General features: G+C 58.1%; 3 protein-coding genes across 3 annotated transcripts; 1 reads left to right on the plus strand and 2 right to left on the minus strand.

Annotated features, from left to right (window-relative positions):
- Positions 1 to 42: 42 nt before the first annotated feature.
- K437DRAFT_122431 (uncharacterized protein) lies at positions 43 to 988 on the minus strand (the record flags this gene model as incomplete). The annotated part of the gene is made up of 1 exon (XM_013387671.1): positions 43 to 988. A coding segment is annotated over exon 1 (806 nt), but the record flags the coding sequence as incomplete, so codon positions are not given.
- A 1,557-nt stretch (positions 989 to 2,545) lies between these two features.
- On the minus strand, positions 2,546 to 7,001 carry K437DRAFT_268448 (uncharacterized protein; the record flags this gene model as incomplete). The annotated part of the gene is made up of 4 exons (XM_013387672.1): positions 2,546 to 3,067; positions 3,139 to 3,439; positions 3,522 to 6,556; positions 6,636 to 7,001. The coding sequence occupies 4 exons, from the start codon at positions 6,999 to 7,001 to the stop codon at positions 2,546 to 2,548; spliced, it is 4,224 nt and encodes a 1,407-aa protein (XP_013243126.1).
- Positions 7,002 to 8,530: 1,529 nt separating this feature from the next.
- On the plus strand, positions 8,531 to 15,377 carry K437DRAFT_278466 (P-loop containing nucleoside triphosphate hydrolase protein; the record flags this gene model as incomplete). Its single annotated transcript, XM_013387673.1, has 27 exons — positions 8,531 to 8,917; positions 8,982 to 9,630; positions 9,710 to 10,274; positions 10,347 to 10,917; positions 10,942 to 10,998; positions 11,020 to 11,280; positions 11,302 to 11,481; positions 11,521 to 11,550; positions 11,581 to 11,634; positions 11,686 to 11,751; positions 11,773 to 11,919; positions 11,947 to 11,975; positions 12,000 to 12,057; positions 12,091 to 12,114; positions 12,136 to 12,204; positions 12,235 to 12,369; positions 12,394 to 12,507; positions 12,535 to 12,573; positions 12,595 to 12,670; positions 12,710 to 12,771; positions 12,799 to 12,951; positions 12,973 to 12,985; positions 13,007 to 13,107; positions 13,129 to 13,220; positions 13,254 to 13,759; positions 14,852 to 15,059; positions 15,131 to 15,377. The coding sequence occupies 27 exons, from the start codon at positions 8,531 to 8,533 to the stop codon at positions 15,375 to 15,377; spliced, it is 4,893 nt and encodes a 1,630-aa protein (XP_013243127.1).
- Between the last annotated feature and the right edge of the window lie 409 nt (positions 15,378 to 15,786).

Consider the following 15,786-nt stretch of genomic DNA (forward strand, 5'->3'; position numbering starts at 1 on the left):
GAGATGTGGGGGGTGGGGGTGGGGGGGCGGAGGGAGATGGTGTCAGCCATGCACTCTTCCGTGCGATATTGCGGCCAGGAACGGCACTGACCGAGGAAAACGATACGGGTGAGCCACTGCTCAGGTGTCATTGAAATTCCCCTTTTGCGCATCTCTTCGACGGTCAACTCCTCGAAATGCGCCGGTTCGGTGGAAAAGCTCGACTTGACCACCGAATCAGCAGCTCGAGCTGCGTCAGGTTCGGCGGCTCCAGCGTGGCTACTCGTGTTCGAGGCTGCGTCCGCTGGTGATGCTGTTGCTGTTGCTGCTCCGGCCAACGGTGCCGGTCGCGAAGGCGCCTTGGCATCGTATCCTGGCGGTGTGACCTTCTGCATCTGCCTGTCCTTGGTGCGCGGAAATGTCTCTGGGTGCTTGTACCTCGTCGCGACGTCAAAGCCCCACCTGGCGACGCGCATGAGGGCGATCGCGACGCGGTCGCCGACATTCTCCGGATTCCAGTGCGTCACCTTGACCGCGTGTAGGTCCTCTGCCGTGTAGACGGGGTTGAAGAGCGTTGGCGTGCGCCGCGCCGTATCGCTGCTCGGGTCTGAGCGCAACTTGACGGCTTCCGGGGGGGAGAGGGAAATGTACCTCTGCGGCTGCACAAAGCCGGACGTTGCGACGCACGGTCTGCGAGCGTGTTGGAGGTGGCAGCTGCGCTGCTGCTGCAAGCTGCACAGAAGAGCGCTTGAGGGAGCGTGCCTGTTATTTGTCGTTGGCAGCGATGTGCTGGTGGCCATCTGCCAAAGGCCAGCCTTCACCGCCAGCCTCGGCGCGCCTTGAGTGCCACAGGATGTGACCACTAGCATTGTAGTTTTGCTTTCGCGGTGCTCGTAATTGTCTTGTGATGAGTTCTGCTCGATGCTAGCATGCAGAAGGGTTTGTGAACCATGGGCGACCTATGACGCGATGCAATAGCAGTAGTATATATATATACACGTGGATGACCTTGCAGCGGATCATTCGAAGCCAGCAAGCACTCCTGCGATTGGAAATCAGGCCCGTACGCCCGGCCCGCCCACCGACACGCGCTCCGCACACCCGACGTTGCCAAAGCTGTCAACCAACTGGCGACCAAGACATATTCTATCTATTCAACGAGTGCAACAACAATTAGCCAGCTGCCAGCACATCCGTCCTCCGTTTCTCGGCGAGAGCAGGCTACGGACACATCGCTGTACACACATATAGTCCGTGCCCCGCGCCAGGCAGCGCACCTGACCATCGAACGACGGACACAAACGGGATGGTCAACAAAGATGATGTCAGCTTTCCTTTCCACCCCGGCCCAGGCCAGCTTTCCTCTGCCCCCACCCCTTTTCCTCTCCCGTACTCTATGCTCTATCCTTTATGCTCTGTGTGGCGCATAGGAGAGCTTATGTGGCAGTCACGGCTGGCAAGTACAACGGGGGCACGGCACGGCCTGTCGGAACCGCCCGGGAAAAAGCCCCGAAGAATATGTCGCCGACCATTTTAAGCAAATCGCATGGCGGTGAAAAAAAAAGAAAGAAAGAAAAAAGTCGCCGTCCCGGTGGTCTCCGCCGTTTCGTTGAGCGAACAGTCGCAGCAACGGACGGCGGATGAAACCGCTTTCGTCGCAATCGAAATGCGCCGCTCTGGTCCTTGATCATAGCTCTTGCTCGCCGCGCGTACATACTCTCATAGCAACGATGATCGCAACGAGCGCTGGAGGGTGCGGCATTTGAGAGCCCCCTAACCCCCCCCCCCAATCCTCAGCTCACGCTGCAGGGAGAAAAACTGGCAGCAACACTGGCCGTCGGCTAACCCTACACCTGTTGGCAGACGACGGTGACATGCCATCGATCATCCCAGACTTGGCGACTGGTCGTGTGATGGTGGCGTGGCGCTATTGACCTATTGCGTGTAGCACCACGAGGGCAAATGCGTCCACCTGCCATTCGCAGAGATGGCTGATGAATGATGCCGCGTGGCGTGGCACCTGCGTCCATGCCCACCAGCCCCGTGATCGACGCCGTGCCGGCACCAGCCATCACCTGTTAAGCCGACGTAGCTCTCTCTCTCTCGGCCGATTGACAGAAAGCGCCAACCTCTGCGCATGGTCAGAACGCAACGTCACGGGGTCTCGGTGTGCATGCCTCCACCTAAGCTCGTGGTGTGTCAATGCAACTCTGCTGGTTGCGGCTTGACAATACCCCCCGTCGGCCGGTGACAGTTTGATCGATCGCTTATCGCTGTGTCGTGCATTCCAACTTTGGGTGTGAAGAGCTAGCACCAGCAAGGCCCTCTGCGCGCTCAACGAGCGAATCGAAACAAAGCCATCAGCAATGTCAACTGCAGCAGTAAGCAGGCTTGCCTACGACTTCTAACTATACCCAATGCCGAGATTCCGATGCGATGCGATGACAATACAGTTGTACACGAGGACATGTGGGGTGTGATGCTGAACGATGCATAATATATCGAGTTTGTATGTGTGTTTTATAGGTGTGCATGCAAGGAGCAAGCGCGGTGATGATCACGCCCTTTATTTCCCCTTTCCCTTGCTGTTGCCAGACGGTTCTGATCCAGATCCAGACGCAGACCCAGCGCCGCCGCCTCCTTGCGCCGCCTTCTCATGCTCGACGACATACGCCACCTGCACCTCCACGCCCGCTCTGAGCAGGAGGTCGATCCACAGCTTCTGATTTTCGCGCAGGTGGTCGCCCGGGCCCTTGACTTCTACAAAGCGCACGCGCGGCTTAAAAGCTCGTAGCGCACCACCCGCGGTGGGCCTCCTCTTCCTGTCCCTCGTGCTTTCCGTCTGCAACGGAGGGAGCGCAACAGCAGGAGCTGTCGCTGATGCTAGGGATGCCGAAAAGTCCACAGGCGAGTCCGAAGACGCCTCGGCATCGAGCGCGGCTTCCTGCAATTCATCTCCTTTGCTTTCCTGTTCTTCTAAATGGTTCCGATGCCGCCAGATGCAGAGATCAGGTAGGCCGCTGGAGCAGTGTTCCCACTCTTCGCTGAAGACCTGGCAGATGACAGAGAGCGAGTAGCCGCCCAGGCACTGTGTATGTTTGGCGTAGAATCGTGAGCAGGCGCTGCCTCGATGCAAGCCGCAGTCGCGGAACGACTTACCTCAGCGATCTCTAGTAAATCTTTCAGCGGGTACGTGTCCCAGCGACACCCAACTGCCCAAGTTTTTCTCGGCCGCTCCCTCTCGTCGGTCTCTCGGATGAGATCCAACCCGCCGTCATTCTGGATCCGGTGGAGGCGTTGTCTGATGTCCGCGCCGCGCGAGACAGCGAACGCATCCGTATTGATGTCGAGGGGCGCGTTCTGGTACGCCGTCTCAAAGGCGCCTTCGATGGGTTGATAGATGATATCCCACATCAATAGAACGTACAGCATGACCAGCACACCCCCTTCGCTATGGTAGCTGACGGAACATAGCGTTGGCGGGAGCCTGCTCAGCCATGCGAACACGAGAAGTGGAAAGGAAAAGCGGAGATCAAACGCACCCTTTGAAACCCTGCATGGCGTAATGTTGGAGACACAGCGCCTCTACACGACAAGGCTGCCCATCGAGTCCGCGCCATACGGTCGCCATGCTCTCTTTGGTCTCCTTACGTGTCGTCTGATACTCATCCCCAGCGGATAAAGGGAGCGGCGCGCTGCTGCCATCTTTCACAGGACTGACATTGCGAGGGAGAGAAGGCGGGGCAGCCGTCCCTGATGCAGCCGAGACGCGTCGCTCAATTTTGACTTGCTTTTGCAGCGGCTTGCGAAGCGTGAAGTTTTTGCCGATGCCATCACCAACCAAGAGTGATTCGCTGGACGAGTTGGCACGGAGCGCCGGTCGTTTTTCGGGGGGCATCTGCCTCTTGATGGGCCGGCCGAAGAGATCGAGTCTTTGCTTCTCTACGAGCATCTGATCCAGCCGGACGCCAGAGAAGGTGACCTCGGTGCACTGCTGCAGCTTTGCGTAGCTGAAATCATGCTGCTCTGCAAAAGGGATGCGCAGCGCCGACTCGAGTCGCTTGATGCGCCGTTGCAGCATGTCGTGGTAGATGATGTGCGTATCTGGGTCCTGCAAACCGCGCATGCACACTTCCAGCGCGGCTTTGCGCCCTGCCGTCTTGTCGTCCGAGTACTGCATGAGGATCAGCGCCAATCGGTCGTACCACTCGCCCCGCTTGCCGCGTCGGAAGGCCTTTTGCGCCAATAGCGCGCGCAGGACATCCTTCTCGCGCTCGTACAGCTTGAAGCGTCCGAGGCAGTAGATGCCCTTGTCGATGATGCGCGTGAGCACCCAGCCGGCGTGTAAGCGCATGCGATGATACGTCAAACGGTCGACGCCTTCGAGCAACGTCTCGCAGTCCACCACCACCGCTTTCCAGTCGTCCCAGACGCTCTCAAACAGGCGATACGCTTTCTCCAAAGCCTCCTTGCTTCCGTCCCAGTCAAGCAGCTGCTCCATCTCCGCTTGAAGCACGAGCGCCGCCTCATACGCGAGCAGGTGTTGGCGCGTCGGCCACAGGCATGGGGAGCGCGCATACTCATAGACAGGATAGTTACGTTTTTGCGAGCGAGCCAGCACCGCCCCCGTTAACACCGAGGCACCTTGCAGCACGTTTCCGCGGTAGTACACGAGGGCCACACGATCGATCAGTTTTCGCGCTATCGGGCTCAGGCGCACGCAACGGCCGATGAGGTTCGCCAGCTCGACCTGCAGGACAGCCTTTTGGTTGTTGCGCTTCGTCGGCAAAGATGTCGGTGCACCGTCAGCATTCTTTGTAGCAGGACCAAAGTTCAACGTCGTCTGATGCCTCTTGTTGGCGGGAGGCTTCATGCTGCCTCCCTTCTTCGTAATAGGCTCTGCAGCCTCGCCGTCGAAGCCCAGCAAACCTTGAGTCTTGGTCCTCAATAGTGTCTCGATGATCTTCTGCTTTGTCTTGGCCGCAGGCGTGAGGCGCTGCATGCTCTTTGCGAGCGTCTTAAGCTCCTCGAGCGTTAGCATGTTCAGGATCGGCTCCATGTCGACGTCCAAATCTGCTTCGGAAATGGCGAAACGAAGCGCTACTTCTCCATCTGCTGCTGCTGTTGCTCCAGCCATCGTGTCCTTGCCGGCGGCGTCATTCTCTATAGCTGAGGCATTGCCCGTCGGCGCTGGCTGCGGCAGCACGCGCAGCTCACACAGCTCCAAGATTGCCGCACCCATATCCTCGACGTCAGACGCATAATCGAGCTTGTTGAGCCTAATCCACATATCTTTACGCTGTAAGAGCCTCGCGAGCATGTAACGTGACTGATAACTCAGCGCATGATACGCCTGCAGTAGGCTTACTTCGTGCTCCTCGAACAGGTGCGCTTCGCCAGACAGAACAACCTGGATCATCTCGCCGAGGATGGTGGGATACATCGACTCTTGGTACCGCTGGAAAACTTCAGGATCCGACTCCCGGGAATAGGGCGTGGCTAGCCGGTTACACGAGGTGGAACTGGATGTTCGACTTGACTCATCCGAAAGTGTGCGCACAGGAATCGGTTGGGACGACAAAGCGTGCACGTCGTGGACGCGACCAGTAACTGCTCCGTCCTCGTTGTCAAAATCGATCGCGATTGGGTTCCGCTCTATCCCGGCGCTTGTCACTGAAGCTGCGCCTATGCCGACTTTCTCCTGTTGCAATGTAAGAAGCGTCGAGGTACCAGCAAAATGCAGGTCAAAGAGCTCTTCAGTCGGCTGCTCTGCGTCTGTAGGTATCGCAGCATCGCTCTTCGTCGTCAGGGACGCACCTGATCGCGCTTCTTGGCCCTGGCCCTGGCTTTCTCGCCGTCCATGCAATAAGCGACTTTTGAGATCCTGCTCGCGCTCCTCCTGCTCACGCTGCCATCTGCGCTCTTCTTCTTCCCTGGTCTCTGCTACCGCTGCACTGGAGCCAGCGTGCGCGGCACGAACGTCATCGCGGTTGAATTGGTCGCTGTACTGCCACGCACTCGAGGAGCTGCCGTGCGCTGCGAGCGGTGTGGAGAATGGTGTTTCGCGACTTTGCTCACACTCTAGACGTCGCTGTGAAATGAGCGCCTGGGCTCGCGCACGCTCTGCTGCTTCCCGCGACATGGCTTCCTGCTGCTTAGGCTTCAGCCGCTGGGAGCTCGATTGTGCCGCACGACTCTCCCCTGACGAGAAGTTTGGGCCAGAAGGGAGGTTGAAGTGTCGCAAATGAGCCCTTCTCTTGTCATTTTCCCTGTTCAGAGTTGTCGCATCGCTCGCGGAAGTGAAAGAGAAAGCTTCACGAACGACATTCATGGGATCATGCTCCTTCTTGCGCTTGGAGTCCTTGTACGCCTCCCTGAGCTTCTGATGTTTGCTCTTCGTGCGCTCATTGCCGGGAATCAGATCGGACGAGGAGTACCATGGTGACATCTCGGGCGCCGGCTGGGAGAGGTACGCTCGATCGGCTTTGGATGAATTTTCTGCTGACGATGATACCTGCTTTGAGGCTAGGCTAGCGTTGGAAGGTTCCTGCGTGCACGCTCTCTTCGACGGTCGGTTCTGTAAGTTGAGAAGAGGGGAGGGTTTGTTTCCTATTCTCAACGATGAAGCAATAGCCTTGCACTTGCGCCGGACTCACGTTGTCTTCGAGATGCGCCCAAAAATTGATATGCCCGGCACTGTCAAAGGTGCGCTCCAAGTTGTCTGCATCCGCACGGCCACCAAGCTTTTCGAGTTGGCACTCGTCGTATTCCTTCAGCGCACCCGCTTTTCCATCAACCTCCCTCTCTGCCGCTCTCAGCCGCCTTTCCTGCTCGCTACCGCCGGAAGCACGACCCTTGTTCCGACGCAGCAGCTCCAGCCGACGCTCCGAGTCGGCCTGCAGCGATCTGCCTTCAGCGGCTTCCGCCGCAAGTCGAGCGGCCTCCTCATCGCGTCTTACCCGCTCGATGTTCTCTCGGTTGTATGGGTGGTACGACTTGTGGTGCGCCAGATGGAGCGGCATGGTGTCGGCTCTGCGCCTACCGAATACGATAGCGACTTACGGCTTCGACACACGATGCCGCAGGGCATACGAAGAAACGGCCTTCACTGTTGCCACGACTTTCGACGTCCCGATCAGCCAAAGTGGTGGTCAGTCAGCAAAAACCTCGAGCTGCATACCTGGTCGGCCGTATGCTTGAAGCTTCCTGCTCGACCTTGGAAGTCCCACAGCTGCTGGCAAAAGGCATCGAGATCTGTTAAATGAGTCAACCTTGTCATGTCGCCCAAGGGAACGCAGGTCGTGATGCAATATCGAGATTAGCGCTGTATTGATTGAGACGGCTTCTTTGCTTTTCTCGCCGTATCTACATCTCATCCATTCCTACTTTAAAAAGCGGCCTCTTGGCGCGTCTGGGTGAGAGACCCCACGCGTTGACGCCGCGAGAATTCTACATCACTGTGCCCCGCTATGAACCGTAAGCCCCGTAATAGACCCATTTGGCAAGGTGCGCATCCTCGTCCCGGCTCCCGAAGTCGAAGATACTCCTACTCTGGCCGGGTTCGTCTTGATTCTGCGGTGCTTGTAGCGCATAAAAACGGATATCATCTACAGACTTCAAGATTTCAAATGCTACGCCATGTCCCACGAAACGAATGGAGCTTCGAGCAAGGCGGTTATAGCATGGTTGAAGCGTGGATAAAAGGATGCACCATGATAAAGTTCCTATTGGACCAGACCGTGCATTCACGCAAATTTGAGCACACCTTTGGCGCCGTACAGGAACCAGCAACTCGGTAATAGACACTTCGTAGCGGTCCTCTCGCGCAAGTTGGACCATGTACGTTTGCGTGCCCATATAGATGTGCCGAGCTGCCCCGCCTTCCGTCAGCATCGCCAAGAAGCCGGGAAGCACGTGGCGTTGATATGAATGATACGTGATTATCACGTTTGCTGTTCTATTCGGGCGAGCGAGAGCGACTTCAGGCGACTAGAAGTCACGATCAGAAGGTGAGGAGAGGAAGGCTGCTACTGGTTGGAATCGAGCGTCGGAATCTGGAGCGGAGAGGCAACCCTGCATTGAAGGAACCCTACACGCCGAAGGGCACTGCGACAGTCAAGTCGGGTCACCCGGCATCCGCAGATGCCGCGTCCGCGCGCCCCGTGTGCCCCGTGTGCATCTTGAACACTGACGTAGTGCCTTTCCGTGGCTGGCAGGCCAGGCAATCCTGGCTGCGATTACTACTTACCTAGGGGCTTCTCATAGATCAACACCTGCATCTCGTTCAGTCCACCGTACACTCCCGTCGACCATCATTATCGCCCTGCAGCGAGAACCTCCCGGAGTAGTGCAACCTTCCGTATCGCCGTCGCCTGCTCGCTCGCTCGCTCGTGGACCTCAGCGCAGGATTGACGTGCATCGATTCAAGCGCCGTGTTGTGCGCACGCGCACCGCGTCGCCCGTTCTCTCCCACACACAACAAGCGCACATAGGCAGGGGGCCTCCCCGCGCACAATAGAATCCCGCACAGCCCTCGTCTGCAGCTCTCACAATGGCGCAGCTCGCGCGGACCAAGACAAAAAAGGGACCAGCGCTGGCGCTGGCTGGCCTCGAGCGTCCCGGCGCGTCGAGCGCCGCGTCCGCGTCAGCCGCAGACGCTGCCGCCGCCGCCGAGTTTGCGTCAAAGAAGTACGTCTGGGTACCCGACAAGCTCGACGGATATGTCAGCGGCTGGGTAGTGCGCGAGGAGGAAAGCGGTAATGTCAGCGTTGTCTCGCTTAGTGCGGACGGAAGCATGAAGAACGTCGCGACGGACGACTTGAGTAAGATGAACCCGCCGAAATTCGAAAAGGCCGAGGACATCGCCGACCTGACGTTCCTCAACGAGGCGAGCGTCGTGCACAACCTCCGGCAGCGCTACCACAGTGGACTAATCTACGTAAGTGATGCGAAGGTATAGCAGGGGTTTGTGGTGTCAGCTCTAATCCTCCCTACGTCTGTAGACCTATTCTGGCCTCTTCCTGGTCGCCATCAACCCGTACCACTCGCTGCCCATCTACACTGACGCGATCGTCGCCGCGTACAAGGGCCGACGGCGTGAGGAGAACGCGCCACACGTCTTTGCGCTCGCCGATGGCGCGATGCGCAACATGCTCGAGCACCGCGAGAACCAGAGCCTGCTCATCACGGGCGAGTCGGGTGCTGGAAAGACGGAGAACACCAAAAAGGTCATCCAGTATCTCGCCGCCGTTGCCGCGGACACCGCGAGCGGGGCGCCGTCAGAGGCGGGGAATGCGCGTGACACAAACCCCGGCGCCGGGCTCAGCAGGAGCGGGTCGAGCAAATACGTAATGGACCAGCTCCGCGGTGTCGAGCCGATCGGCATGAAGCGCCTTGGTCTGCTCGAGCGGCAGATCCTACAGGCCAACCCGATTCTCGAAGCGTTCGGCAACGCACAGACGATCCGCAACAACAACTCTTCGCGTTTCGGAAAGTTCGTCCGCATAGAGTTCACCAGCATGGGCGCCATTGCCGGCGCGAACATCGATTGGTACCTGCTCGAAAAGAGCAGGGTCACGAATCGCAGCGAGAAGGAGAGGAGCTTCCATATTTTCTATCAGCTGCTGCGCAGCAATGAACGGGAGATCAAGTGTGAGTGACCGCAAATATATCCGAATCCTTGCTCATTATTCTCACGCGATCGACTCTCTCTGTACATCGATGTCTGCAGCGAAACTGCTTTTGACCAGCTCACCCGAGGATTATGGCTACCTTAAGCACACACGCAAGCACGTCGAAGGCATCGATGACCGGATCGAGTTTACGGCGCTGCGCGACGCGCTGCAGACCGTCGGCTTCACGCCCGATGAGCAGTTCAACCTCTTCCGCGTCGTCGCGTCAATCCTGCAGATCGGAAACCTGGAGCTGGACGACAGTCGCTCAGGGCAGGAGCATGCACGCTTTACGAACGCGTCGCCGCAGATCGAGAAGGTGTGCCACGTGCTCGGCGTGCCCGAAGCTGAGTTCACCAACGCGCTCGTTCGGCCGCGCGTCAAGGCTGGCCGAGAGTGGGTCACGCAGGCGCGTACGCGCCGCCAGGTGATTGACGAGATGGCCGCACTGTGCAAGACCATGTACGAAAAGACGTTTGCGTACATTGTCGATCGAATCAACAAGGCGCTCGACCGCCCAACGAGCAAGAGCACCTTCATCGGCGTCCTCGATATTGCCGGCTTTGAGATCTTTGAGATCAACTCGTTTGAACAGCTCTGCATTAATTACACGAACGAGAAGCTGTGAGTCGGTCGGATACGATCGGAGCTTACCGCGTGCGCCCATGCTGACCTCACATCCTACCCCCTCGCTAGGCAACAATTCTTCAACCATCACATGTTCGTACTGGAGCAAGAGGAGTACGCGAGAGAAAATATCGAGTGGGACTTTGTCAACTTTGGCCTTGATCTACAACCTACGATTGACCTAATTGAATCGACCACCCCGATCGGTATTCTCTCCTGCCTCGACGAAGAGTGCATCATGCCCAAAGCGACAGACATCACCTTCACCGAGAAGCTAACCCGCATTTGGGGCACGGCCAAGGACGGTAGCGCAGTGGATAGCGTCGGGGCTGCGATCGCAGCCGAGCGCGGTGTAGCGCACGGCTCGACTAAGTTTGCACCTGCTCGCTTCGCCCAGGGCTTCACTGTCAAGCACTATGCCGGTGCCGTCGAGTACCGCACGGACGGGTGGCTCGACAAGAACAAGGACCCGCTCAACGATAACCTCACGCGCGTTATGTCCGAGTCGACCGATCGCTTCATCGCGACACTCTTTGCCGAGTATGCCGTTGAGGACGACCTGCCCATCTCTGCCGCCAGCGCCGGGCCCGCACAAGGCGCCGGGCCCAAACGGCGTATCAAGCGCGGCGCCTTCCGCACCGTCAGCCAGAGGCATAAGGAACAGCTTGCGTCGCTCATGACGCAGCTCGGCTCGACACAGCCGCATTTTGTCCGCTGCATCGTGCCCAATTCGGAAAAGAAGCCGGGAAAGATCGAGGTGCCGCTCGTACTGGAGCAGCTGCGATGTAATGGTGTGCTCGAGGGTATCCGCATTGCCCGTTTGGGGTATCCGAACCGCCTGCTCTTCTCCGAGTTCCGCAACCGCTATGAGGTGCTCACACCTGGCATCATCCCGCGCGGCTACATGGATGGGCGCAAGGCGTGCCAGCGGATGGTCGAGGCGCTCGAGCTCGACCGCGCAACTTTCAAAATTGGCACATCCAAAATCTTCTTCAAGGCCGGTGTGCTCGCGGAAATGGAGGAGCGGCGCGACAGGCTCCTCTACGACATTTTCTCGCGCTTCGAGGCTGCTTGCCGCATGTTCACCGCGCGGCGGCAGATGAAGAAGATCCTCAATCGCGCTGCTGCAATTCGCACGATCCAGCGCAACGCCCGCGTCTACGCCCAGCTGCGCGAATGGCCCTGGTGGCAACTGTACACCAAGGTACGACCGCTGCTCAGCGCGACCCGTCACGACGAAGAGCTCAAGCGCAAGGAGATGGAGCTTGCGCTCGTCACCGAGCGGGCCCAGCGCGATGAGCAGGAGAAGCAGAAGCTGGAGGCGCTCAAGCACTCGCTCGAGGCAGAGAAGAAGAAGGTCGAGGATGCGCTAGAATCCGAAAGAGCCTTGTTGCTTGACAAAGACCAGCTGCTGCAGAGGTCCAAGGAGCGAGAATCAGCTTTGGAGGAGGATTTGGCGGCCATGCAGGCTGACGTCGACTTGCTCGAATCGCAGCTGGAACGCGCCATGTCGGCCCAGCAGCTGGCGGAACAGTCGCACAAAGAGCTCAAAACCGCATTCGACGCTGCTGCTGAGCATCTCCTGCGGCTAGAGTCCGACCAAAAGGTCTGGGCAGAGCGTGAGCTCGAGCTGTCCGGACATGTCGACCAGCACAATGCGGACCTCGAGCGGCTACAGGCGGAACATGCCGCTATGCAGTCGGAGAAGGAAGCCCTGCAAAGGAAGCTGGCCGAGCGAGAAGAGGACGTCGAGCGTGCGCAGGCAAGAATGGCTTCCGCTGTCGCTGACCTCGAGAAGCGACTTGCGGATGAGAGTGCCGCCAGGGAATCTGAGAGAGTCCGTCTCAGCAGCCTGGAGACGCAGACGCGCCAATCTTCGCATCAGCTGGCAGAGCTAGCGCGTGCTTCGAGTGCCCATGAGGAGGAAGTTAAGAAGAAGCAGAGCGAGCTCGGGCAGCTACGTGCCCAACTCAACACCTTGCAACAGGAGCGCGACCTACACATCAAGACCGCCGCAGACCACAAATCCAAGCTCGATACGGCACTCTTTGATCTCAGCGCAGCTCGCTCTGAGCACCAGCAGACGGCCAAGGTGCGAGCCCAGCTGCAAGCAGAGCTCGACGAGACGCGCAAGTTGATGACGGCCAAGTCCAGCGAAGATGAGACGCAAAAGCAACTGCAGCGGATGCAAGCTGAAGAGCTTGCCACTCTCCGTCAGCAATTCTCCCAGGTCCAAGGAGATCTTGCGCGTGCACAGCACAGCTCTACTGAGGAGACCAACAAACTAAAAGCTGAGGTTGCTGCGTTGCGCGAAGAGCATGCTGCTGTCTCTCGCGATCACGTTGATGCGTCCACCAAGCTCCAAGGCCACGAGAAGAAGCTCATGGACATGAGTGCAGCTCTGACTGTAGCTGAAACCGCCCGACGGACAGCCGAAGGCGATATGCGGGGCATTCAAGACAAGCATGAGGCCGCACAGGCAGCGCTGAGCGAGGTCAGAAAGGCGAGAATGGACCTTGAGCGTCAACTCGCCGCCGCCACGAGCAAACATCAAGGCATGGAGGATGCGTTGCTCGAACTCGAGCGAGCTCAGGCAGAGTGGAAGACGAAGCATGAGCACATCTCAACAGAGCTGTCGGCCGAGACCAAGCGGCGAGAGCTTCTACAGAGTGCCGTCAAGCAGCATGAGCGGCAGATCGGCACATTTGGTCAGCAGATGACGACTAAAGACAATGAGCTGGCTCAGCTGAAGGAGCTGCTCGGCAACACCCAGGCGGAGCTCAAGAAGGCGCAATCCATGACCAACAAGACTATCGTCGAGCACGTGCATGTGCTAGAGGAAGCTAAGAAGTATACGGACCGGCAACTGGCCGAGACGCAGAGCAAACTGCAGGAGCTGGCGCATTATACAAAGACTCTCGAGAAAAGCAAGGCGCGTCTGCTGTCAGACAACGAAGACTTGACCCGTGAGCTCAGTCAATTACAAAAGGGCGGCAGCAGCATGGCGATGCGAAATGCCGAGCCTGCGTCCAAGAAGCTTGAGGCGGAAGTGAGCAAGCTGAGTGCTCAGCTAAAGGATGCCAGGAGGGAACGCGACGAAGCTCTCTCCAACGCACGGCGAAAGGACCTTCAAGTCGACGAGTCCCTCAGCCGCACCCGGCAACAGTATGAGGCCCGCATCAACGAGCTTGAGAAGGAGCTCAAAGGCTCGCAAGCAGCTCGAGGCCATACCTTCATGAATTTAGAGGAGTTGGTGAAGCGGAGTGCACAAACTGGCGGCGATGACTCTTCTTTCCGTCGACGACTCCTTGAAGAGCTTCGCATGGGACACGATGAGCTAGAGCAGGACATTGCAGCAAAGGCGGATCTGCTGCGGAACCACAAGATGAACGGCTCGACTCCGAAAAAGGAAAAGCCGATCTACGCCTTTGGTAATGTCACTCCATCGGGTGGGAACGTGAAGCGCGCGTCGCTCCAATTTGGTGGCAGCGGCGCGACAGCCCAGTTCGCTGCCGAAGATGCACAGCGAGCACAGGCAGATGCGCAAAGCTTGCGCAATCAGCTTACCGCCCTGGAGCTTCAGCTCTCTGCAGGTCAGAGGGTGCGTTCCCATCTCGAGGCCCAGGTGCGAGACCTGACAAAGGATATCGAGGCACGTGGCGGCGCCTCGTTCTCCATTGAGGCTGCGCGAAAGAAGCTCACCCAAGATAATGCTCGTCTTGCCGAGCTGCTGCGGGAAGAGGCTGAAGCGCGCAAGTCGGCTGAGGTCGCGCTGATGAATGGCGAAGCGTCGCTGCGCAAGGAGTTTCAGGAGCGCCTTGCCAATTTATCTGGCGATGCACGTGGTGAGGAGATGCGTCGAGCACTCCTTCGTCAACAAAAACAGACAAGCGGGGAACTTCAGCATGCGCGCGAGGATCTTGCAAATGCACATCGGATCCGAGCCGCGATGGAAGCCCAGATTGCCGACATTCGTCAGCAACTCGACCATGAGCGAATGAGCCGCAATGAAGAATTGATGGAGAAGCGTCGCCTCCAAACGCAGCTGCAAGAGTTGCAGATCAACTCCGCTTCTTCTTCACATGCTGTTGCCGAAGCTCACGATGCCGCGCGCATGTACAAGGCCAGGGCCGACGACTATCACTCGCAGCTGGAGAACCTAGAGATGGAGAAGCTCAAAGCACAGAAAGCGGAGAACTTTATCAAGCTCACACTCGCGGACACGGAGCGCACCCTGCAGGACGCATTTGCTGAGCGCAAGGCAGCTGAGGAGCATATCCAGTACCTCGAGGCGCAGCTGCGCGAGTTCCGGGCTCGCCTCGGACACCAAGGCATCGACTTCCACCAGGTAGAGGAGATTAGACGTCGTGCAGCCGAAGAATTCGACACGGAGCGACGGCGATATCGGGCGGATATCGACAGCCGCGATGCGGCGCTGCAAGACAACCGGATCCGCTTTCAGCGTGAGCTGGAGATCGTCACGGCAGAGATGGAAGCGCACCGAACGGCACTGAGCGAGCTGCGCAGTGAGAACCGCGAACTGGTTCAGCAGCGGGATGAGTTGCGAATGCAAGTGGAGGACACACGCTCTTCGACTGGAGGCTGGCAGAAGGAGAAGAGCATGCTTGAGGGCAAAGTGCAGGATTTGATGCAAGCATATCAGGAGTCTCTGCAGGGTCAGCGCGATGGCCAGGCGCAGTCCGCCACCCTTTTGTCGCAGATCCGTGACCTTCGGTCGACATTGGACGAGAGCGAGCTGAAGTACTCGCAACTGCAAGCTGCGTGAGTGCATTTCGATTGATCCATCGTACGCATTCGCTAATTGAACATTTTGCAACTTTTGCTCTTTGCAGGTACAATTCGCTCGTACAAGAAGCTGGCGTAGATGAGGAAATGATCGCGTCGCTGCAGCGGGCGGTGGAACGGTACAAGTCGCAGGCGGATGAGCATATGGCCAGTTGGCGCAAGAACACGCGCGATCTTGAGCAGCAGACGGCGCAGCTGCGTTCGCAGGCGACGCTTCGTCGGCCTGGTTCGAGCACACCGGCAGAATCCGCGATTGGGTCCACCAGTCCATCGAGGATGTCCCGGCAGTACTGAGAGGGAGGTGTCGAAGGGGAAGAGATGTCGATTGCGCGACCTATTCTTTGGCGCGTTATGATTCATTGCCGCAACTTGTTATGTATGCATATGCAGGCAGGATATGAATAATGTCCATGTAACGATGTATTGAGCGCCTGCGGCCAGTGGCGACTGGCGAATCTCGCTCGGCTGGAGGCGTCTAGAGTGCATACGGCGAGCCAGGCCAGGATGACGAAATGGTGCGTGTTTAGTGAGTATCCAAGAGGCGAAGGGAAACTACTCTTTCATCCAGCATGGAACCCGTGGGCTCGTGACCTGGCCTCCAAAGGAAGCAAGGGTCAAATCTAGCTTTACTAACTTGAGCAGGCTGGCCCTCCCCGCGTTTTTTTGCCGAGGTGACCGGAAAATGTGTGGGCCCCCGCCGGAA

This window comes from Tilletiaria anomala, assembly GCF_000711695.1.
Source record: "Tilletiaria anomala UBC 951 chromosome Unknown K437scaffold_43, whole genome shotgun sequence".
Taxonomy (NCBI): Eukaryota; Fungi; Basidiomycota; class Exobasidiomycetes; order Georgefischeriales; family Tilletiariaceae; genus Tilletiaria; species Tilletiaria anomala.